This window comes from Euprymna scolopes, chromosome 30 (assembly GCF_053919585.1).
Source record: "Euprymna scolopes isolate OS-2025 chromosome 30, ASM5391958v1, whole genome shotgun sequence".
In the NCBI taxonomy this organism is placed as follows: Eukaryota; Metazoa; Mollusca; class Cephalopoda; order Sepiida; family Sepiolidae; genus Euprymna; species Euprymna scolopes.
In genome coordinates this window covers 76398309-76422838 of record NC_136511.1, presented here as the reverse complement: position 1 = coordinate 76422838, position 24530 = coordinate 76398309, and the positions used below count along the sequence as shown (strand labels likewise).

Below are 24530 nucleotides of genomic sequence, written 5' to 3'. Positions count from 1 at the left end.
AAGGCATGAAACCAAATGATATAAAGAGCTAAAAAATACTTTGAGATTAAAATTAGCCAACGATAAGTATTAGATGGATAGATACCGACCCAGAAAACAGCAATTCTCTCCCCTTTGTAAGAAACATTGTTCATGGAATGAGAGGAGCAGGAGACAAAATGAGGAAAGCAAGAGTTACAAGGCTTGAGTAACTGATAGATTTTAAAAAATACGGTAGAAAGAAAATGTATAAAAGGCTGTGAAAATTTTTTTCAGAGTAGTAAGTAGTGAGGTGGATTAAAAACCAACACTTTGCCCAAGGGACTGATGAAGCTTAGTGTAATGCCCGGTACATATTCTTTTTCATCCATATTTGATCTGAAGGTAATGGTAGCTAAGAGGTAACTCTTAATTCCCGAAAGCTTCCAAATTGGCGTTACACCACTGGATGTACCTTAAGCTCGTACCATGGACCTGGACGACATAATGACGTTGACAAACCAGTTCTCGTTAGATTACTGAAGTTAAGCAACGTTGAGCCTGGTCAGTCCCAAATGAGTGACTAGTGACAAAAACCCTCGTGTCGTCATCTCCTCTAACGGAGATATACATGCGACTGGGGAGGGCTTGTAAATTTCATACTCACATAAAACTTCTTCCTTCGGAATAACAAGTCAAACCTGCCGGGGGTTAGCACTGTTTTTGAAGGGGTAATACTTAAGTGTTTATTATATTATAGTAACTACACGTGTAGAGAGTAGTAAAACAACTAGAAACTAGAAACCTTATCTGAGTCATTAATCGCCTGAGAAATCCCCTCCCCCCGAAAAAAAACAAACAAAAAAACAAAACAAAAAACAAACAGAATTTTTTTTTGGATTCGATGTTATTGTCTCTCCAGATACGAGACCACCTGGGAAGTAGTTTTTATGCCCATAGATAAACTGGCCAATGATTCTCAAGTAGATGAGTGGGTAGTCTAGCACAAATGAAAAAATTTGAGATGCCCAAAAGTCGTAACTAATGGAAACAACGAGGTTGTTAGATAGTGCTCAATAAAAAGGGCAAAATATCCTTTTATTTTTTTTAATTTATTTGAAGATAAACAGTTACATATGGTCGCTACAAATAGCCATCTGTTTCAGTCAATGAGACTTCCTCAGGTGACCCGGAACCCCTGGACGCCACAAAGAAATATATATATATATATATATATATATATATATATATAATGAGAGAGAGAGAGAGAGAGAAAGAGAGAGAGAGAGAGAGAGAGAGAGAGAGAGAGAGCAGGAAAACGGGCGAAAAGAAAATAAGATGGGGGTTTGTTGGTCTCAGAGACAGATTGAGTTTCTACGGTTCCAGCTGAGCATTGTCTGAAGATAATAGTTTCGATTCTATCCAAGCCGGCCAGAGGATTAATTTGCCAAAACGTGTTTTTTTACGGTAATCTGGGGAAACTATGCAGAAACTATGGAAGACAATAATTACTGGGCAGAAGTTACAAGACTTAAGATTCCTAGCCCGTCGCAGTTAATCACCCGAAGAAGGCCAAAGGCAGCGGATAAGTTGGCTAAAACGCGGTGAAACAAAAACAACAACTATGAAGATGGGCATAACAAACCGCAAAAAAATGAATGAATGAACAACTTATAAAGCTTTATCTATAAAAATTCCAATAAAATAAAAATATGAAAAAAAAAAAAGAATTTGTTAACATTCAACTCGAAAACAACAACAATGTTGTAGTCAAGTAGGAAGCAACCCCTGGTATTGTGCTTTTACGGACGGATATTTCTCGGAAAATATTTTTTTATGAAAGTTCCGTTTAGCTTCAAGTTCATAAAAGAAGAAAGGAAAATTATTTGTAGTGGTTGTTGCTAGACGAGTTTTGCTGCAAATGTTTGAGAAGAAAGAACTAAAAATTGGAGCTCAGTCGAGCAACTATCATAAAAACAAAGATAGCGTTGCGAAAGACTAGCGACGTTTATTTTTGAATTTTGTGAGAAAAGGACTGAAGAGAAAAGAAAATTTTGTAGCTGACTGAAATTACAGCGTCAGCGATGTTATCCATGAAGCCAGTTATGCACTCAAACAAATTTGCGTCATAGAATTAAATACTCGTTTTTTTTTGTTTTACTTACTATATTAAATATACTAAGTACATAGGTAGTGATGTTTTCTCCTCCGTGTTTCCAGTACATTTCTTTGTCAATGACAACCAAAACTTCCAGTGTTCGTTTGCGATGATAGTGTGTGTTGTAGTAAGGCTGTTGACGGTAATACGGATTCTGGACTGACCGCTGCTTCCGACTTGAGAAGATACGACCATTTTCTGAAGCTGTCGTCTTCTGCTCACTGTGTCCATCTGTAACAACAACAGCAAAAAGGGATGATCTATAAATGTACACATTTTATATATATTAAATATATTTTATATAATAATAATAATAATAATAATAATAATAATAATAATAATAATAATAATAATATAAAATATAATTGATAATATTTATTTGAAAAATATTATAGTGATAAGATTTACTTAAGAAGTTAACAATGAGCTCTCTTTAAGGAATCGAGAAAATAGCGGCCAACCTTAGAACAAATGCGATGTTCCGACTTGTTAATCGATTACGAATTAACTAACCTCTTATCAAAAAGTAAAAAGGCAATGCCTAGGAGGGTAGATGTCTGAGAATTGCACAGAAACCTGTCTCAGCCAAAAAGCACAATTGCATAAACCTTTATGGCTTTTGGTCTGGGGATATATATATATATATATATATATATATATATATATATATATATATATATATATATATATATATATGATTACTTAATTTAATGACATAAACTAATATACAGACGTATAAATTTATGCGTAAACTTTAAGTATTTACTTCAACATTGCTCAATACGTAGGTAGGGCTAGGTAGTAAGTTATAAAATATATATGGCAATTAAGCTACACAGAATATTCCGCGTTTCATCCACGCTAGGATTCATCAGGCTTATGCGAGGATTTTGTGATTGTCTCGCGTTTTTATATAAGCATCTTCTATTGTATTTTTAGTATATATATATATATATATATATATATATATATATATATTATTTATTTATTTATTTATTTTTTTGTCTAATTTATTTTTTTTTCATTTGTTGTCTTTTAATAACTCCTGCTGATATTTTCTTAAGTAATAACTTTTACATTTCGGTTGACCTCTTTTTTGCTCTATATTTTTGGCGCCTTTTAACATCATCTTGTCTGGATCATTTTGACACTGAATTACATTTAAAATAGAAAAGCCAATCACTATTAATTTTTTTCTCTTCTTCTTCACTCATTTTTCTTAATTACGCCTTGCCTCGGCAGCCGAGTATAACGCATATCTTATCTTTCTTTTAATAATAGTATTGGAATTCTTTCCCCATTTTCTTGTATCTATTTGTGAATTATTCCACGGATTTCTGCTTTTTCGATCATTTTGGACCATTTAACATTACGCGATTCCCTTGGAGTTTACTTGTGCGAATGGAAATTTAACTAACTTTCTTGGATTTGCATTTTTGGATTTTATCGTCATTGGATACTTTATCTTTCACCAGACTATCCATTCACGTGAAACCACTTTTTTCTTCACCCTATTCCCTCCTCTTCACTTTTTGTTATCAAGTAAGACCTTTGACTTACTTGTAGTTTCATCAAATATTTTTGCAAGCAAAATCCGGAATCGGATTTTGCTAAATCCTACCCTCTGATGAGAACGAAAAGTATTCCTTCTAAACTCCGCGGATTAAGGACTATGCACTTATTTTATGTTTCCTTTTCAAATTAAATGTTTTTAACTCTTTTCAAAATGTTTTTTAACATGTTTTATTAACTATTTGCTGGCCCTGTCGGTGGGGCATTAGAATACGCCGACTGTCCCCCTGCAGAGGGTAAAAGTTCCTCAATGGAGGTCCTGGATATGACCTTAAACTATATCCAGTGGTGAGGCCCCAGCTTGTGGACTTTGGGGAGTGTGGAGCAACCCTTTAATTACCATTGCTCCCAGGTCCACTCTGACCCGTAGTGGTAGTACCTGTTAGGGTCCCAACTATGGGTTAAATAGAAACCAACGTGAAAACAACAAATATATTCTATTAAAAATTTTTTCTTCAAAATCTTTGGATTCGGCATTAAATAACCCGGAAAGGGTTGATATGCCGTAAAACAAAAACAACCAACCAACAACTATTTGCTCTTATTATAAGCTCTATCTCCTATTTGGTTTTATCGAGCTTTTACATCTGGTTGAGATTACTTTATAAATATTAATTTTTTAATATTTATAATATACTTTAGTTTTACCATCTTGGATTATTTTGGCAAATTTAATTGTAATTTTTATTATATATATATATATATATATATATATATATATATAATTATTCAGAATAATGAAATACAATAAATAAATAAAAACTTTAAAAAGGTTTAATTTTCTATAAAACTTTACTTTAAAAACGTTTAATTTTCTATATCTTTAGCAAATCAGGAGCTAACCTTTTATAATATTATAATATTTGCTAATATTTTCCTCCGAGGAGATGTATAAACATCGAAAACTCATGGGTTAAAGAAATATTTGAAATATTTTTTATTATATTGTATTCTTTGTCTTGCATACAATAAAATTTCTATATTTGAAATTTAACTGTTTCAAACCACAAATTTTAAATTCGTAATTATGATATATATATATTAGTGTTGGGACGATTAATCGGAATCGAGAATTTTAAATTCGTAAATTATGATATATATATATATATATATATATATATATATATATATATATATATATTAGTGTTGGGACGATTAATCGGAATCGAGAATCGAAAAAAATAGAAAGTGTATTTTGACGGGTAGGAAAATATCTGCATATTTAACATGTGTTTTTACGAAAATCGGGGAAAATAATAATCTTATAGTTAAATCATTAGAGATTTATAGAGAATCGGAATCGAAATCGGTAATTGTATCGGAATCGGGAATTTGCGAGGGATGATCGATCGATTTTAGTTTTACTAATAGTTTAAAATCAATAGATATTCATTATTTTACTATCGCTATCAGCAGTAGAAGATTTTCATTTAAAGAAAATCAAATAAAAAAGTCAGTTAAAAGAATCGTTTTGGCATCGAAAAATAGGCACAAATTTTTCCGATTTCGATACCGATTCCGATATCTCGAAAAGTTACGATTTTTTCGATTCCTGATTCCGATTAATCATCTCAACATTACTACCTGGAGCTAACACTTGCACTCTATATGGGATACATAGATATTCGAATGTTCTATTAAAGTTTTTTTTTTATTTCTCAAACAGCGGGTTAGTAAAGAAATTGAGAACATAATTTTCCTCTCCCCAATTAACCATTTTCATATGTTGTTTTATATCTTTCGTTTTGGTCTCTTGGTCTTACTGGACTCCAGGACAAGAATTAATCTAATCTAGTGGAGTATCCCGCTTCGTGCTATTACCTTAGGTAACATCACTTGGAGAAGGTGCACCATTGCTCGTAAAAGCTAATGTTTTATTTGGGCAGCGAATACTATGTGGTTTTGAATATTTGGTCAGAGTTTACTTCTGTGGAAAAATATCCTCATGCCGAGTTCTTCTGATAACCCCCCTGTATAGAGAAACCTTACACATTCGAGGATAGTGCCTAGTATGCAGTCAAATTCTCTCCAGTAGGCATTCAAGTTCTCTAAATTTGTGTGCTTGCATGTGTTTATTTAAAGTATTACATCGCCTGCAAGTTGTTTTTTTATTTAATGAGGCCTTGCCTGCATTGTGTATCTGACTTTTACGTCGGTTCTGGTTTCAAAATATATATTTGCTTTAAATGTCAGGCCGTCTCGCCTCTCAAAATATTCTGGTAAGTCACTCAGTATTTCAATTTCGTTTAGAGTGACACGAAGTCGAATCGCCCACGCACAAGTTGTTTGTAAGATTGTATCATATTTCAATGCGTCGATGTCAGAATACAAATATATGGGTCTACCTGTTGTTTTTTGTCCGCTCGATATAAATATCCATACAGACTGAAAAATTTCCTGCGTTTTACACACACACACATATATTTATAATTTTTTTTTTGGGGGGGGGTGTATTGATATTCATATTAAAAGCCCTTTTGTTTGTATTTATTAAAAAAAATATACAACTTTGTTATACATGGGTCGTGGAATTGCATTCATCTGCAAAAGATCTAGCTAATTTGCATATTCTTTTAAACATTCGTTTTAATTAATTCCCTATTAGTTTTTTTTTGGTTTTCTTATGTGAAGATCATCTTTAGTTAACTATTACGTGTAATTATATTCACGCAGATATTCTACATGATTTATACTTGCAAAATATTTGCGTAAAAAGCTTACAGTAAACATAAATCTCTTTCTATATATATCTTTTATATGTATGCGTATATACATATATATATATATATATATATATATATATATATATATATATACTGCATATAACGTTATGTGCATATATATATATATATATATATATATATATATATATATATATATAATAGTTGGCTTTATAAAATTATTTTTTGAATTAAAGTTTGAATCCAAAAAGCAAGTATCATGACTCAATTTTGCTCTAAGCAGAAACATTCAATTCTAATGCGCCCTGTCTTATCTACTGTTGATTTTATAAGCTTGGCCTTACTGCTTCTGCGATGATAACGGCTTGAATTTAAATCTGAAATAAAAAAGTGAACATCCCACACAGCCTAACATCCCAAGAGCATTTCATAAGTTTTATTACCACACAACCCGAAAGGTCCGACATATAAAATCAACAGTAAGTTTTTTGATATAACGGGGTGCGTTCAAAATTAATGATTCTGTTTAAAGCCCAATTGAACCACGATACTTGACTTTTTCATTTTTAAACTTAAATTCAAGCCATTACCATTGCACAACCAGTAAGGCCAGACATCAACAGTAGGTTCTTTGATATGACAGAGGCGCGTTCGAAATGAATGCTTCTGTTTAGAACACACATGGAGCATGACACTTGTCTTTCGCATTTTAATTTTTAATTCTAGCCATTTTATATAAAAATAATTTTATAAAATCAACAGTAGGTTCTCTACAGTGCAATGTAGACTACAATGTATCGTGGATTAAGTCACTGTAGTGAGTCATGTGCAACTTCCTCCCAGTGCAATTCGATGGGTCCCTAACTAGAGCAAGTAATCGGTCGATTTGATTGAAAAAATGAGAGATTTCACCAATTTCGATGACAATAAAAATATGGGAATGTGAAACGTTCGTTGATCATCATTCAATCTCGGGCAACGTCGGTCTCTGCTAATAACACTTATAAGAAATAGGATGGCTAATTTTTCAAAAGATTGTTATGAAATAAATATTAAAATTTGAAACTTAATAAATCCAAAAAAAAACAATATGTGCTTCTTTTAAAGTTCGGTCCTATTTCCTGTAACATTGGCATTTGGCATATGAGTTGCGTGCTTACTCTTGAAGAGACTTACACAACTGGCCATCTTTACAGCCTGACAGACTTCTACTCAAAGATGATTTTTATATCGCCAAGAGAAGAAAAAAAAACCCAATTAACAAAAAGAAAATTAAATCGATTCGCTTGGGAATAACTGGACCGAGTCGAAACATTGATCCATATCTTTAAATGTAAATGTTTGAATGAAAAAAAGTAATACGTTTCTTAATTTTTTTTTTCTGCCAGCCATTGTTATGTGATTGTGGAACAGAGAAGAAATTAGTTGCTATCTATCTATCTATCTATCTATCTATCTATCTATCTATCTATCTATCTAATTGGAAGTAAACAGAGATGATATGTGAAATTATGTTTTGATAAAAGTTGTCAAAACATGTTGAGGTGTAAACTGGACAAGTAACACCGGAAGATAGTTGACCAGCATCGGAAGTACGTATCTGTTCTCACGTGTTCTGGTTAGTTGAGTAAATAGAGGACTTTGAAAGAGGACGTCAAACAGAGCGGACGGTTTAACACGTCTTCCGCCCTCATCAGAGAGGGAGCATACGTGTCCCAAAATGGAGACTAGAATTAAGCACCCAAGCAAAGATATGAACTTCCCATTCTTCTGCGATCCATACAAGAACAGATGAAATTTCCAGGTGGACAAGCAAACTAATGACGTAGTTGAAAAGTTGATGAGGTATATCGAAATACATGCATGTGTTTATGTAAATGTCTGACACACCCGCACGCAACACACTTAGACGATCATGGAACATAAATAGACTGGAACACAATAACTTAGGGTTCAGACAGCGAAGAAGCCACTATATAAGCATTTTGTAACACGACATTCATATATGAACACCACCCCACAACGTAACAACATGACTGAGTAGAAGTCCTGTGTAATTCGCAATCATAGTTTTTAGTCTCAACCGCATTAAGGATTAAATCTTTAACATTCAGAAGAGTGTAATTTTACGACTGAATGTTGCTAAGTACTTTATCCACTTGAAAACAATTCTTGTATGAATTTTAGGCTTAAGCATTCTCCGTTCATTCAGAATGGGAGTATGTTACTCTCCTGGATTAATAAAAATTTCCGTTCCAAATTCCGCGCATATTCCCGAGTTCGACAGAAAAATTTCCTGAATAAGTTCGCAAATTACATAACATTCTGAAATACCGCTCATAATGAGATCAGTAATCCGAAGAACTCAAATAATACGAAAAAAAAAAAAGCTCAAATCAATTTTTGCGTTCTTAAATATAAAATTTTAATAATATCAGTTCTTTACTTAAATCAGCAAATATCCAGGTCAGGCACTACAAAGGACACCATCATGAATATTTCAAATTAAGTTGTACTAAGAAGTCCCTACTTTGAAACGAGATATTGCTGTGTGTATTCTTATTCAAATGTCAATAGATAAAAGCGGCGATGTTCCGTCCCGACGGCCTTTTTGTTGCTCTGTAATGGGCAACACTCATTCAGCTAGTTTTTTTTTTTTTTTTTTTTGACGGGAGGGCGAGATTGCGCGTGAACACTCAGAGAGGGGGCCAAGACAAAGGAAATCATGAGTCTCTGGATAAGGTTTCCTCACCAGCACAAAGAAATGTCTTAAGTGTTGCGGATAGAGTTCAATATTTTGACGATGACATTTGTCATAAAAGCCGATGACCGATAAACTACACACAAGCGGTTAAACACACAAATAAACAAACGTCTTTGCGAAATTGTAATATGTGTGTTCACACGAATCTGCTACTACTACTACTACTACTACTGTTACTACTACTTCTACACACATATCTATACTCCTATACATTTGTGTTTTTTTGTGTGTATTGATATTGATATTAAACCCCCTTTTTTTCTATTTATTTAGACATTTATTTGCTTCCCCAACGAAAGCAAATGGGACACAAGGTTGTTTTTAATGTGGGGAAGAAACCAACTCCCCTAAAAGAAGGGCAAAAAGGGGGCACTCTGGCAGTATCCAAAAATAGTAATTATCTAAATATAAATGTTTCCCCTCCATTGACCAAGAACCAATTAATATAACTTATGTCAAGCATCAGAACAGATACTACACTTTCAGGTATCAAATCTTTAATTCAGGTTTAAATACAGATACGAACAAAAAATTTAGGCATCAGGCCAACTCAAAAAGGGGGGAATGGGGTCTTTGGTCATCCTTGTCACTCCAGAACACTTTGATCTGGGCCCGATGGCCAAGAAAGAAAAAAGGCAAGCCTTTTTTCTATTTATTTAGGTATTTATTTGCTTCCCCACGAAAGTAAATGTGACACAAGGTCGTTTTTATGTGGGGGGGGGACGAGCTCTCCTAAAACAAGGGCAAAACGGGGTATCCTTGCAGTATCCCTTTCCTAAAGAGTAATTGTCTCAGTATGAAATGTTTCCTCTACATTGACCAAGGACGAATTAACTTAATTTAAGCGAAGAATCAGAACAGATACTACACTTTGAGATATCAAATCTTTTATTCAGGTAAAAAAATACAATATAAATTAAACATGAACAAAACATTTTAGGTACAAAGCCAGCTCAAAAAGGGGGAGAGGAATTGGAGTCATTGGTCATCTTTGTCACTCTAGATCTAAACAAGAAATTCTCTTCGCTATTATCCTCTTTTACCATAATACCACATTCACCCTTTCGTACTGAGGGAGGGGGCATCCTACTTAGCACCGAATCATTTAAAACATTTTTATTGACGTGTAAAAACAAAAAAAGATAACAATAATGATAAGATAATTCATTTGTGCTGAGAGCACGGGGGGAAATGTGGTTAGTAAACCCCTCCCAACCCCGGATTGACCGCCTGTTTCACTTCGGTTTGTAAAGGAACCTGAGGTCCTGCAGAACAGTCTCTAAGTGGGAGTTCCCTCTAGACTGGATGAAAAAGGAGAAAAGAAAAATTGATTGGAGAGGGCGGCGATGTTAGTGGTTGATTTCTTTCCCTCCAAGATGGGTGAAATTTAGGAAGGGAAAGAAAATTTGCAGTTAAGAGGGGTTGGAGATCTTGTAGGCTTCCTAGTCGGGGAGGGATAGGCCACTTACTCAGTTAGCTAAGAGGCCAAAAGTAGAATCGGGGTGGGCCTGATAGACCTCGGAACTAAACGCTCCACACCTAGGCAGTGAACACGTATTCAAGTTTGGCTCTTTTTCGTACACACAGACTTGCTACGTGTATCCGTCAAATGCCGCGCGATGCAGCCTTCTTCTATCACATTTGATCTTCACCTGTAGTTGGTGTTTAAAGAAAGCGATCAGATATTGATCAGAAAAAGACCCCCCTCCCAACCACACTGCAGTCGTGACGTCCAAATAACCATTCGCGCCACGGCCAGGAAAATGCTGCCTACACACACACACACACACACACACACACACACACACACACACACACACACACACACACACACACACATATATATATATATGTGTGTGTGTGTGTGTTTAGGCATACATAACCCGATCCCGCATTTTGCTAATTCCTACCCTCTGATGAGAATAAAGTATTTCTTCGAAACTCCGCGGATTAAGGACTATCCACTCATCAAGTGTTTCCTTTTCAGATTAAATATGTTTTTAACTCTTTTTCAAAGTGTTATTTAACATGTTTTATTAATTGTTTGCCCGTATTATAAGCTCTATCTCCTATTTGGTTTTATCGAGCTTTTACTTCCGGCTGAGATAACTTTATAAATATTAATTGTTTAATATTTATATTATACTTTAATTTTACCATCTTGGATCATTTTGGTAAATTTAATTGTAATTTTTATTATATATATATATATATATATATATATATATATATATATATATATATATATATATATATATAATAAAGCTCAACGTCTGTGTGTGTGTCTGTCTGTACACGGATAGGCTCCTACATGGTTTACTATTATTCTAAACTGATCACATACAATAATAGAAGAAATATCAAGGATCCGGAATATAGTCACCCCACCTCCTACTAAATTTGGTAGGATAAGCCACAATTGGGAGGAAAAGTTTTTGACGGGTTACACAGCTTACCCCAATAACGGGATGAGACAATAGGGTGGGGGTTATTTCTAATACGAAACCCTGTTCACGCTCGCATCGTTTTATTTACACTTGTAGAGTTACCAAATATGGTAGAATAACCCATCATGGAGTGGAGAAGAGGTTTTGACAGGTTACACCGCTCACCCCACCAACGGGGTGGGGCTCCAGGCGTGCCACTTATAAATAGGAACCCTATCTACGCTGACACCATTTGATGTAGAGCTACCGAACTTGTTATGATAACCCCACCATTGTAAGGGGGGACTTTTTACGGTTTACGACGTTCACTCACATCAACGGAGGTGGGAACTCATCGGAGTCACTTATAATAGAGGAAGCCTAATTAGTGTTCACACGCTTGTGTCAATAAAGATTTCCACTACTGCCCCCTCATGTTCGATTGAAGGGTTTGCGTTGGTTTTGATACCCCAAAAGTTTGAAGCTATCTCTTTACATCTACGTCCCCTTTTCATAACCTTTCATAATTTCATAAATCAGAGTTCATTATTTGAAGACTCTTTTTTTAACCTGTCAACGGCGGGTACTTCTGCCAATATATATATATATATATATATATATATATATATATATATATATATAAGATATATATATATATATATATATATATATAAGATATATATATAAGTTCGGTAGCTCTACATCAACATATATATATATATATATATATATATATATATATATATATATATATATATATATATATATCCAGAGTTCGGATATATTCCTATGCTGAGCCCAAAATGAGGGTCAAACTCGAAACTCAGAAACTTACAGTTTGTATACCATATATGAAGGGCTTGTTCGAAAAACTTCGATGTAATCCATATGACATCATGACGGTATTCAGGAGTGATTAAACACTCCGGAAACAGCTTGTGAGAGTCAAGCCCCCTACAGAAAAAATCGTGACTAAGAACTGTGTATATTAAATCCCATGTAAATTTTGAAAACTATACAGGAGTGAAACGTGGCTTCCGTTAAACGTACAGTTAGAAGAACATCGAAAAGCCGTAGTATATGGAGAGACTGAAAAGTCAGGTATAGCTGACCATATCTGGAAAGAAAAGGGAAACCATCTACCATTATGGACGAAATGAAAATTATAGACAGAGAGGAACGATGGAGAATAAGACGACTAAAAGAAACAGAACATATGCTGATATAACCAATTGCTAAGTAGACCTAATATGGAACTAATAATTATAAATAATAGATTATATATACAAGTAATAAGTAAAACCATTAATATATACAAGTAATAAGTATAGAGACAGATATACATTAATATATAGTAATAATTAATAATAAATAGTGATATTTACAACTATAAATAAAAATAGGTTTAGGACCTCTAAAATACGCACTAGAATTGTCCGGAAGGACCCGTGGCGCAGTGGTTAGAGTACTTGTAAAAGTGATATTCATTTGAAGGTTGAAGGTTCAATCCTCAGTGTGGGCGACCGAAAAATACATTTGCGACTTAGGACCTCTATCCAGTCACGGCTGACGGAACAAGGCGCGAAGTAAATATAGGCTTCCGCTTGAAATTCTCGAATTCGACAGAAACATTCCCGAGTTTGACAAGATACACCTGAAGAAGGTCGGAGGTTATATCGACCGAAACGTTGTGAAAATCACACTCAAGATGAGAAGAGTAGTCCGTTGAATAATAATACAAATAATTGTATCATCTTTAACATTCTGAAAATTCTAATCTATATATATATATATATGTATGTATGTAAAGCTGCGTGTGTGTGTGTGTGTGTGTGTCTGCTTACGAATAGGCTCCTATATGGTTGACTATTTTAAAAAACTGATTACATATAATGATAGAAGATGTATCGAGACACAGGAATGGGTATGTTTGATCCTGCAGAACGGTGGTTCATTAAAATTGTGTGGTCTGCGTTTGCGTCTAGTCCACAAAGTATGGAAATAAAAAAATTAAAAATTAAAAAAACACGTTTACAAGTGTTTTTGATACAGATGTACATAAGAATACTTTGATAAGTATGTTTTAACTTAAATAGGGATGGTATAATAAACTTGTGAGGTCTGCGTTCGCGCCTGGCCTCCATAGAATGGAAATAGGCACAAACGTTAATAAAGACTTTTCATATCTATCTGCGTAAGTATACTTTGATAATTATGTTTAAGTTTGAAGAAATATGGTATAATAAAATTATGGGGTGTTTGTTCGCACCTGACCTCCATAGAATAATAATAAATAAAATGGGGAAAAGCGATTAAAATAAAGCAACGCTATATTTCTCGAAGATCCTAGAAAAAGAATCATTCCTTCTGTTTACAGAGAGAAGGCCTTCTCAACCTCAACCGAACGTGAATAGTCTCCAAGATCTTTAAATAGAATAATAATTAAGGACGACTCAGAATTGAAAATGAGTTCGTGCTAAAGTTCGCCGCACATGACGGTTTTTTAATGAGATGGTCAGTAATTGAAGGCCCGTATATGTTGGCAAGTACGTCTGCTGTTTGGTATATCTCATTTCTGAGTTTTGTACATGTTGTTGGATTCTTCCATCCAATCTTTATGTTGTTCTACCCACATAGTTGTCACAGCAACTACATTCAAAATTATAAATGACATTATTATCATGATGGGGGGGGGGTTAGAACATCTTTGCGAGAGGATGTCATTAACGTCCTCGTAGAGAGCCCAACATGCACATTCGAAGCAAAATAAACATTTTGCACCGTTGAGCTGATTTGCTTTGTGAATTTCTCACTTACTGTCCCCAATCACGGTAAACCCAGATACATTGGACATTTATTAACTGTTTGAATTTTAGTTACAAAGAACTCCGTTATTTTCTTTTGCATAACTGATGTGTTAGGGTCCAAATTAAACTGACCTTACGTTTTCGGGGGCAAAATGAATCCCAGCGTGTATGTAGGTTTAAGGTATATTGATGTAAGGTAACTGGTTGGTGTTTTTGTTACCAATACATCAATGAAAGCTATGCACGAGCCACGCTCTCCTTCATAAGTATAATGTAATGCGGGATGTATCTTATTAAGTAAGAAGAAAAAATTATTGGCCTCAATTTAATCATTGAAAAGTCAAATGTATCATTCACATAGCGAAAATAGACCAAGGGTTTCATGGGCCCAGAGAGCAATTGTTCTTCTCGAAAATTCACAAAAATATTCGCCATTATCGGCCACAAAACTGAGCCCATGGACACACCTATCTGCCGATACATAACATCGTTGAAATTGAATTCTACAGATGTAGTGACAAGTTTCATCAGCTCAACAAATATGCTTTCAGAAATGAGAGGAGGCGATATCTGGTTCCGATATAAAAAAATCTATACAGATATCTACAGTCTCTAAAATCGGGATGCAAGTAAACAGGTTGCTAATGTCATAAGAACGCATAAACTTATTAACAAACTTAGACCTTGGAATAAAGTCTGCAAAATAAAGTGAATCTTTCAGGCAGTATTTACTGTAAAGTTTTAATACAATACAGGTTGCAAAATATTTAAATCCATTTTGCGATTTTATGTTGTGATAGATAAAATGAGCCTTAAAGGGATACCTACTTTATGAGTTTTCGGTAAACCATATAACCTAGAACGGATCGATCATGAGGGTCTAATCTCATTAACTATGCTCGACGGAAGCACATCACTCTTAACCCACTTAACTAATTTCTTTTGTAATTTGGTTTCTAAAGAGGTTGTACGACCATGAGTTGCGACTGGGCCCATTTTTATAAATTTCTCCATGTCGTTCAGTATGATAGACATTTTGTCGACATAATCATAATGATTTAGTACTGCAACCCCTGAACCATTATCCGGTCTAGTAATGACACCCAAGCCATACATAAAAAAAAAATGAAATCGCCAATACAGAGTGGCCCATAAGTCACTTTACAGATTGAAAATGTAACAACTTTCTCTTAAAAGTGTGTATTTAATTAATTCTTTTTATTATTACACAGTTTAGAGTTTGGATATTTGTTCTGACTTAATTATGAAAGATAATAAATCGTCAGTAGCCTCCATTCTCGGCTTTGCAAAGTCGAGCTACTTCTAAGCTTTCTCCATTACAGTTCTTAACATCAGAGGTTATCTGGAAATAATTTCCTGTCGTATGTTTGTGTTTAAGTTTTTAGTTTCGTAAGAGATAGAGTTTGAAAACATGGAAACAAACAGACAAACAGACAGCCTTTTATATATTAGATATACAGAGAGAGAGAGAGAGAGAGAGAGAGAGAGAGAGAGAGAGAGAGAGAGAGAGAGAGAGAGAGAGAGAGAGAGAGATGTATTTATCGATGAAAATAATGAAAGTTCGGCTTACCCGTGTCATCTTCAAAGTAGTGGTGATGTGTGTGACGATTTAGCGAGGATGCCTTGTACATGATATGTGGAATGGATATGTCGTCCGTCGTCCGATGTCTAGCATTACTTCGTGCCGGACGACGATGATCAGTCCTATACGGCCCTCCTCCCCCATCGTCACCTCCCCCTCCACCATTTCCTTCTTGTGATGAGTGATCTTTCGATGCCAAAGATGATGGAAAAGGTTCGATCACGTAGTCCTCCTCCGGTGTTTGGATTATTCCCCTCTGCAAAGAGAGAAAAAAGATAGAATTTTTATTCGTTTGCAGAAACATGGGTTTGAATTGAAGCGTAGATATAGTTTTCACTTGGACTAAACGTAATGATACAATTGGCATGGATGAGGAGAAGTGGTTATATGTCTAACATATAAAATTATCTTGTCGGGTTTTTAAGCCATCTGATATAGCCATGCTTGATTCAGATTATTATTTTACAGTGAAATACTATTTTATTTTTGATTTAGTTTCGTTTTTTTTTGTTTTTATTCTTATTCTTAGTCATCAAAGAAGCAAGCGCCCACGTGTTTGTGTCTTGCGTGGCTGTACGTAAAAACGGCAAAAAATAACAAACTTGGAATCTGAAAGAGAGACGCCATGAAGATTGACTGAGCTTTTATATCAAACCCGAGTCACATGCTTACAGGTCATGTGATGGGAGAGATTGATTAAAACGGCGTGAGAAGTGTAAGAGGGGAAGAAGAGAGGAAATGAAGTTAACAGGCATTTTGTTTAACCGCTACCAGCAAGTAAATGCTGCAAGAACGAATTTTTGGAAAGGAAAAATCGCCAAGTGAAGTTATTTCAACATATTTATCATTTAGGCGCAAGAGACCGCTACTTGGACGCATATCTACAGGGACACTTTGTAGGGAGTTGAGCAATCTGTTCACATTACACCTAAAAGCCAGCGAGGCAGGAGACCTGAAGGATATTCAAAAGTCTAGCAGTTTGAAGGCAGAAGCTATTAGAGTAAACAGCTTTACGACATTCACATGAACTTCTACATTGAACGAGTTGGATTTTGCTGCATGTAGGGGTACTCAGGGATATAAACGTCGAGGGGGCACAAGTGCTATGAGTTCATCAGCGTATATTTCATTAAAATACTTGAAAAAATACTTGTAAATCAAGGACATGGATTAAACACTGCGGCGATGTGACAGGAACTGGAACTTGGTTGATATTTCTGGACTTATTAGATTGGAGACTTTTTTCTACCCTGTTAAAAAGGACTAGTGGTAGATGCACGGATGTAACAATAGTCCATGCATGTATGAACCGAAAATATTTATTCTGGATAAGAAAATAGCAATATCATTTTCACATTATTTAGATTACGTTTGGGCCAGCGTAACCTCCGACCACTTTTGAGTGCATCTTGTCGAACTCGGAGATCTTTACGTCGAACTCGGGAATCTAAACGAAATTTTGAACCAAATTCTTTATTAAATCCACGGGGGTAGACAGTTCACTCTCATAAGTAAATTGTATTTTTATTCGTTGTAGTGAGGATTCAACTTTCAATTTCTAGAAGATCGTTAATGGAACTGTTTGTAACCTAACACCTATATCCGTTGCGCAACATATACAAGAAATAACTGTTGAAAATTAGTCATGCTCATCCAATACCACTATGCAACCCTACAGCTACGCACATAGAGGGCTATTCAGCCTAACATGGTGGTATGGGACGAGAAGGAGAAAGTAGCAACCCTAGTTAGAGTCAATGTACCTAATGATGCTGGCTGAAACAAATGAGAGAAGGAGAAGATAACACAATATCAAGATCTCATGTTCGACATGAAAAGAAACTGGCATCTTAAGGAGATCTGCATAATTGCAGTAATTATTGGGGCAACCGGGAGCATGAAAAAAAAGTTTCAAAACTACTTGACGAATATATTTGGTAAATCAAGTGCAAAAGAAATAGAAAAAAAAGGTTCTTGGTCTTCGGGTCAGGATCAAAGTGTAGTATTTGTTCTGATGCTACACCTACGTAATTTATCCTTGGTCAATGTAGGGGAAAGCCTAGGCCTTGGTCAATTGTGGGGGAAACCCTTCATAGCGAGACAATTACAATTTAATTGGACACTGCAAGAGTGTCTCCTCTTTTGGGGAGCTGGTTTTCCCCCACACATTAAAAAACGGCCTTGTGTCTAATTTGCTTTCGTGGGGAAGCAAATAAATGCCATCTGTTTTTTTCAGATGCTGCACCTAAGTTAATTTGTCCTTGGCCAACGTAGGAGAAATACTCTCTACTGAAACAATTATAATTTTTGGTCCCTACATTTTGGTCTTCTTTAAAAAAACGACCTTGTGTCACATTGTGCTTTCGCGGGGAAGCAAATAAATACTAACAGAAAAAAAAGGTTCTTGGCTTTTGGGTCAGGATCAAAGTGTAGTATCTCTTCTGATGATGCACTTCACTTTTTTCACTTAACTTTTTTTGATCTCGTTTAGTGGAGGAGAAATCCTTCATGACTGATACGGTTATTACTTTTGTTACTAACCAGAGTTAACCCCTTTTTGGGGAGCTGGCCCCCCCACATTAAAAACCGGCCTTGTGTCTAACTCTACCTAGTGGCGAGGCAAGTAAACAAAAAAAGTGCAAGATAAATATAAACAATCGCACATCAAGGGACATATAGAATCATAAAAAGATCTGTCGGTTGGAGTGTCTAAAATAGCGGTTGAATATTTAGCACGCTAAAACATGTCTCACCCCCATCAAAAACAAAATGATAGGAAAATTGAAATGGAAAAAGATGAGTTGGACTTTGTCTTCATCATCTATCAATATATTTCAATTGTCTTCAAAGTTATTCAATTTTGATGCAATAGTATAAAATCTGTCTTCTATAATCCTTACAACCATGAACCATCTCGTATTATTTGGATTATTTGGATTCATCGAACTAATGTTCTCATCTTGGGTGTGATTTTCACAATGTTTCGGTCGATGTAACCCTCGACCTTCTTCAAGTGTATCTTGTCGAACTCTGGAATGCTTCTGTCGAACTCGGGAATTTGGACAGAATTTCGAACGGAGTCTTTTATTTACTTCACGAGGGTACCATGCTCTTCCATCAGCCATGACTGGATAGATGCCCTAAGTAATTTGCAATTGTATTTTTCGGTTGTTCACACTGAGGATTGAACCTTCAACCATCAGAAGACTATCACTTTTTACAAGTGATTTTTCCAACTACTCTAACCACTGCGCCACGGGTCCTTGCGGAAATAAACCGAATTTGGTATTATGTTTCATAATGTTTAGTTGACCGTTGATGATTTATATTATTCAGATTATCTGGACTATTTTTCTCAACTTAGTAATTATTTTCACAATGTTTCGGCCGATATAACCTTTTGCCTTCTTCAGGTGTGTTTTTTCAAATTGGCGATTCTGTACGCAATTTAAATGTCACCGTTTATTTAATCAATGGGGGTAGTTTGCTTTCGTTCTGTCAGCCATAATTATGTGAAAGTCTTAAGTAATTCGGAATCACCTACACTGGTATCTGCAAGGATCTCTGGCGTAACAGATAAAAGTGCTAAGTGACAACTAAGAATTTCGAGTGTCTCGGAATTGTTTCAGATGACGATTGATAACTTGCATTATTTGAATTATTCAGATTACTTTTCTCATCTAGATATATACATAATGTTTTGACCGATGTAACCTCCGACCTGTTTCGGGTACGTCTTGTGTTTTGTCAGTCTGAGAGATCGTGCAATAGTAGCGACACAGATGCCCCATGAACTAATATCTTTTTTATTTCTACTGAACAGTATTTCAATAAGACAACCGAATGGTGAAAAGCAGACATTGATGCAAAGGTTTATTTCAAATTGTGCAGTTACCATTGCACAAAGGTAGCGTGCATTCTGCCGGTTCGTCCGTCACAAGTACAATATAAATAGACAAAAATATATAGATGTTAGACTCATTGTAAAAGTGAAATATTGGCGACCAAAGAGAAGAATGCTGGAATAAACAAAATATGCAGAAGATAGGATTTTTTGGAAAATTTATAATACTATAGTTAAAAAAAAAAGATAATAAATTCCTAACCCTAATCCAATAACCAACCAAACCTCTGGCCTGCTTTGGGTTTGATAAAAACTGCTATCTTCAGACAATGCCCACCTGGGACTAAAGAGATTCAACGGCTCTATCCACTGCTCCACCAACACCGAAGCATTGTCTGAAGATAGCGGTTTCAACCCTACTCAAAGCAGGCCAGAGGTTTAGTTGGCCAAAACGATGTGGAACAACATCTATTATTCAAGGCAATACTTACTGTGGATACAGTTACAAGACTCAGTATTCCTATCCTATCGCGATTAATCCCTTGAAGAAAGCCAGAGGATGAGTTGGCCAGAACGTAGTGAAACAACAACAACTATGAAGATGAGGACAACAATTTGCAAATCTATATATCTATAAAAGTGAAAATGAGTGTGTGTGTGTGTGTGTGTACATTTCCCTACACAATAACTCTATCAATTTTCTGTCTACAGACTCGAGATTTGACAAAAGGAGCATTGAGATTTGGGAAAATCTTTTTAATTGGTTTTCGGCCAGAAATTTGGCTTTTGAGGAGTCAAAGTTCAACGATTTGACCTTTGAGAACTCTACCAAACTCCTCCGCTAATTTTGGGTCTAAACACTTGAATTTTTAGAGATAGGTTCTTTGAATATGGATCAAACTTTAACATTTTATTTGAGATTAAAACAATAAATGTTAAGGGGTAAAAATTGGGGTCAAAATAATAAAAAAAATGACCTCTGCGGTCTCTACCAAATTACTTAGCTAATTTTTTATCTAAATATTTGAATTTTTACATAAAATGTAATCAGATATTCGGCAAGCTTTTTATTCGGTTTTTGACCGAAAATCTGGCATCCAAGTGCTCAAACTTCCAAAGATTTGAGCTTTGCAGCCTCTAGCAAACTATCAAGCCAATTATGGGTCTAAACATTTGAAATTGTGCATAAAGGGTATTCAGACATGCAGCAAGCTTTTTAATCAGTTTTAGGGCGAAAGTTTCGCTGCCAAGAGGTCAAAGTTGAAATAGTTTACCTTTGCAGACTCTATCAAACTCCTCCGCCAATTTTGGGTCTAAACATTTGAAATTTTAGATGTAGGCTACCTGAACATGGATCAAATATTTTTTATTTAATTTGAGTCCAAAACAATAAATGTTAAGGGGTCAAAATCGGGGTCGAAATTTAAGAAATTTTTACCTCTGAAGTTTCTACTAACTTTTCTCTATAGTAGTTTAGGAAGTCTATTATATATATAGAAAGACATTACCGTACATATGCACATTTTTAACATATACATATGCGCATAAAGTTATGGACAGTACATAGGACCCGAGCAAAGCCGGGCTGAACTGCTTGTAAATAAATAAATACACAAATCACTCATCTCAAAAGATTCCAATAAAAAGAATATAAAAGCCATGCGATTCTCTACTTACTCCGGACATTCTTTCTTAACGTAACTAACCTTGCTGCCCATTTTACATAACACTGGTATACACTATTCTTGCCATCCAAGCAGCAAATCCTTCAAAAAGATAGCTGAAAACTAGAGCGTGTTCAATGGCTGGCAATCAGGACGGTGATGGAACTCTCCACGCTTAACTATAAAGAGCCAATTATCGAGTGACGTGCTTCGTTTTCTGATAATTCTTTTTAGAATTTTAAATCGATATATTTCTATTTTCTACTTAATCGAATCAATAGTTTTCGTTTTACTCATGTCGTTCAATCGCAGGTTTGACCTTTTTATCCTAAGAATCTTATGGATGGCTTTGCTTCCGATTAGAAATCTGCTCTAAAACTTGTTTCTGATCAAATCTTACTTAGAGTTCATATATTAAATCCATTGCTCTTTCTTCTTCGGGTTTCTCTGTCGCTCTAAACACTTTCTCTATCTTCACAAATCCACTATGTATGAAGTATTGCTGGCATACTTGGGTTAGTGAATACGTGTCCCATTTGAAGGTTCTTGATAAAATGCAGAAACGTATCTGTAATTTGATTAGCCTCACCCTTTCTTCTTCACTACAACCTCTCTCACAGACGTGATGTTGCTAGTCTCAGTCTTTTCTACAAATACTATTATGGCATATGTTGTTCAGAATTGTCTGACTTATTCCCTGCTTCCTTTGTTCCAGCTCGTTTGACTCGTTAATCTAGCGGTCCCCATCAATTCGCTGTTTTAATACCTAATTGTAATACAGCTTCCTATTCCAGTAGCTTCTTTTCAAGGACTGCAACGTTGTGGAACTCTCTTTCTGATCGCTATACTCCTTTACCTAGAAATATATTTTATTTTTGATTTAGTTTCTTTTTTTTTTTTCACTCTTATTCACGTCATTTGAACGCAAGGCGCTACTACTTGGGACTATGTCTACAAGGACACTAATATAGGGAGTTGAGCAACGTTTTCACATTACATTTTAATTTTTGCACGCCAGTAAAACCAGGGAGGCAGGAGACCGTAAGGATATTCTAAAGTCTAGCAGTTTGAAGGCAGAAGCTACTAAAGTAAACAGCTTTCCGGCATTCAGAGACCTCTACAGTGAATGGGTGGGATTTTGCCGCGTGTCGTGTTAGTCAGGGATGTTAATGTTGGGGGGCATAAGACTAAGGTTAATAGGAATCTCCTGTCTTTGCTATAATCATCTTTCGTTCTTGTTAGCTCCTTACGTCAGGTGGCTTCCTACCTTGTCTCGGGCGATTTCCATAAAAAAATATCACAATGATAGTTGGATGAGGTAAGTCGTAAGTTTTCTAACCATTAATTAAATAATAATATTTCTTGCGATTTTCATTTGCTTCATTTCATCGGTTGTAAAGTCTCCGGATTCTCAACTATGTAATAATGATTCTCATTTTCTTACATCATAGTTAAGGTTATGACGTTCACCAACAAACGAATAGTTATTAATTGTTATTCCGTAAATTAAAACTTTAATAAAGAATAAATTCACTAATCAATACACGCTGCATATCATTTTTTGGCAATCGAGAAGGACTCCCGACTCGAAGTCCGCAGCAAATGGTTTGAAGTCAAATTTGTTACTTGATATTAAAGACTTCCTGTTTTGGTTAAAAAAAATAAGTAATTGATAGCCGTTAAAGAAAACTAGGAAAATATTTTGCACTAATTTTTATTTAAATAATTTATTTTACAAAAAAATAGGCATTCACATAAGTGTTCTTTTTTCGGGACATATAATGGAATGTTTTTTATTTTTATTTGTATTCGTTTGTTTTTAAATAATGTATTTTACAAAATAAGTATTCACATAGGTGGTTTGATTTTAATTTTCTTTCCAAATATATGGCATTTTATTTTGCTTTGTTATTTTTTTTTTTCAGGAAATATATTATTTTTTTTTGTGAGAAAATAATAAAATAGATGATTCGTTTTTTTTTTTCGGAAATATAAAATATTTTTTTTTATTCCTTTGCGAGAAAATGAACAAATAGATGGTTCGTTTTTTTTCAACAAAAATATAAAATATTTCTGTTTTTTTTTTTTTTAATTCCTTTGCCAGAAAATAAACAAACATATGGTTAGTTTTTATCGGAAATATAATAAAATATTTTTCTTTTTGATTCCTTTGCAAAAAAATGAAAAAATATATGGTTCATTTTTTTCGGAATATCTTTTGTGAGAAAATAATGAAATAGATGGTTCATTTTTTTTGAATATCTTTTGTGAGAAAATAATGAAATAGATGGTTCATTTTTTTTTTCGGAAGTATAATAAAATATTTCTGTTCTTTCATTTTTATTCCTTTGCCAGAAAATAAACAAATATATGGTTTGTTTTTTATCGGAAATATAAAATATTTTTGTTTTTTGATTCTTTGAGAGAAAATTAACAAATAGAGGCAGTCTATCAACTAGACGGGGTTGGGAGGGTCATACTAACCACTGTTGTATCTTTCCCCCTCCCCCTCTCCCTCGATACAAATGAATTATTGTATTACCGTTATTGTTATCTTTTTGTTTTTACACGCTAATAAAAATGTTTTAAAAATTGGGTGCTAAGTAGGACGTCTCCAAGTACGAAAGGGAGAATGCGGTAACATGGTGGAAAAAGATTCTAGCTAAGAGAAATTTTATTTCGCTCTAGAGTTACAAGGATGACCAATGACCCCCATTTTCCCCCCTTTTGAGTTGGCCTTGTGCCTAAGGTTTTTATTCATGTTAATTTTTCCCCAAATAAAAAAATTTAATATCTCAAGGTGTAGTATCTGTTCTGATGCTACACTTGAATTTTTTGTTCTCTGTCAGTGGAAGAGAAATCCTTCACGACTGAGACAATTTAAAATTTTTGTTCCTTTTCTCCACATTAAAAACACGACCCTGGTGTCTAACTCTGTCCTCGTGGGGAGGCAAAGTAAATAGGAACTCACACATAGACGCACTCTGAATGCTTGCTAGATAATATCCTCGACTTTGTAAGGTCTCTTTGTATAGGGGTTTGCCAAAACAACC

The 24530-nt window shown here is 34.9% G+C and overlaps 1 protein-coding gene across 1 annotated transcript in view; it reads right to left on the bottom strand.

Annotated features, from left to right (window-relative positions):
- Positions 1–24530, bottom strand: part of LOC145254844 (A disintegrin and metalloproteinase with thrombospondin motifs 18-like) — a 675825-nt gene that overhangs the window by 231524 nt on the left and 419771 nt on the right. Inside the window, exons 4-5 of the mRNA XM_080113681.1 lie at positions 15958–16225; positions 2124–2347 (exon numbers count right to left, since the gene is read on the bottom strand). Of these exons, the coding sequence (XP_079969807.1) occupies positions 2124–2347; positions 15958–16225 (492 nt within the window). The remainder of the gene's footprint in view (positions 1–2123; positions 2348–15957; positions 16226–24530) is intronic.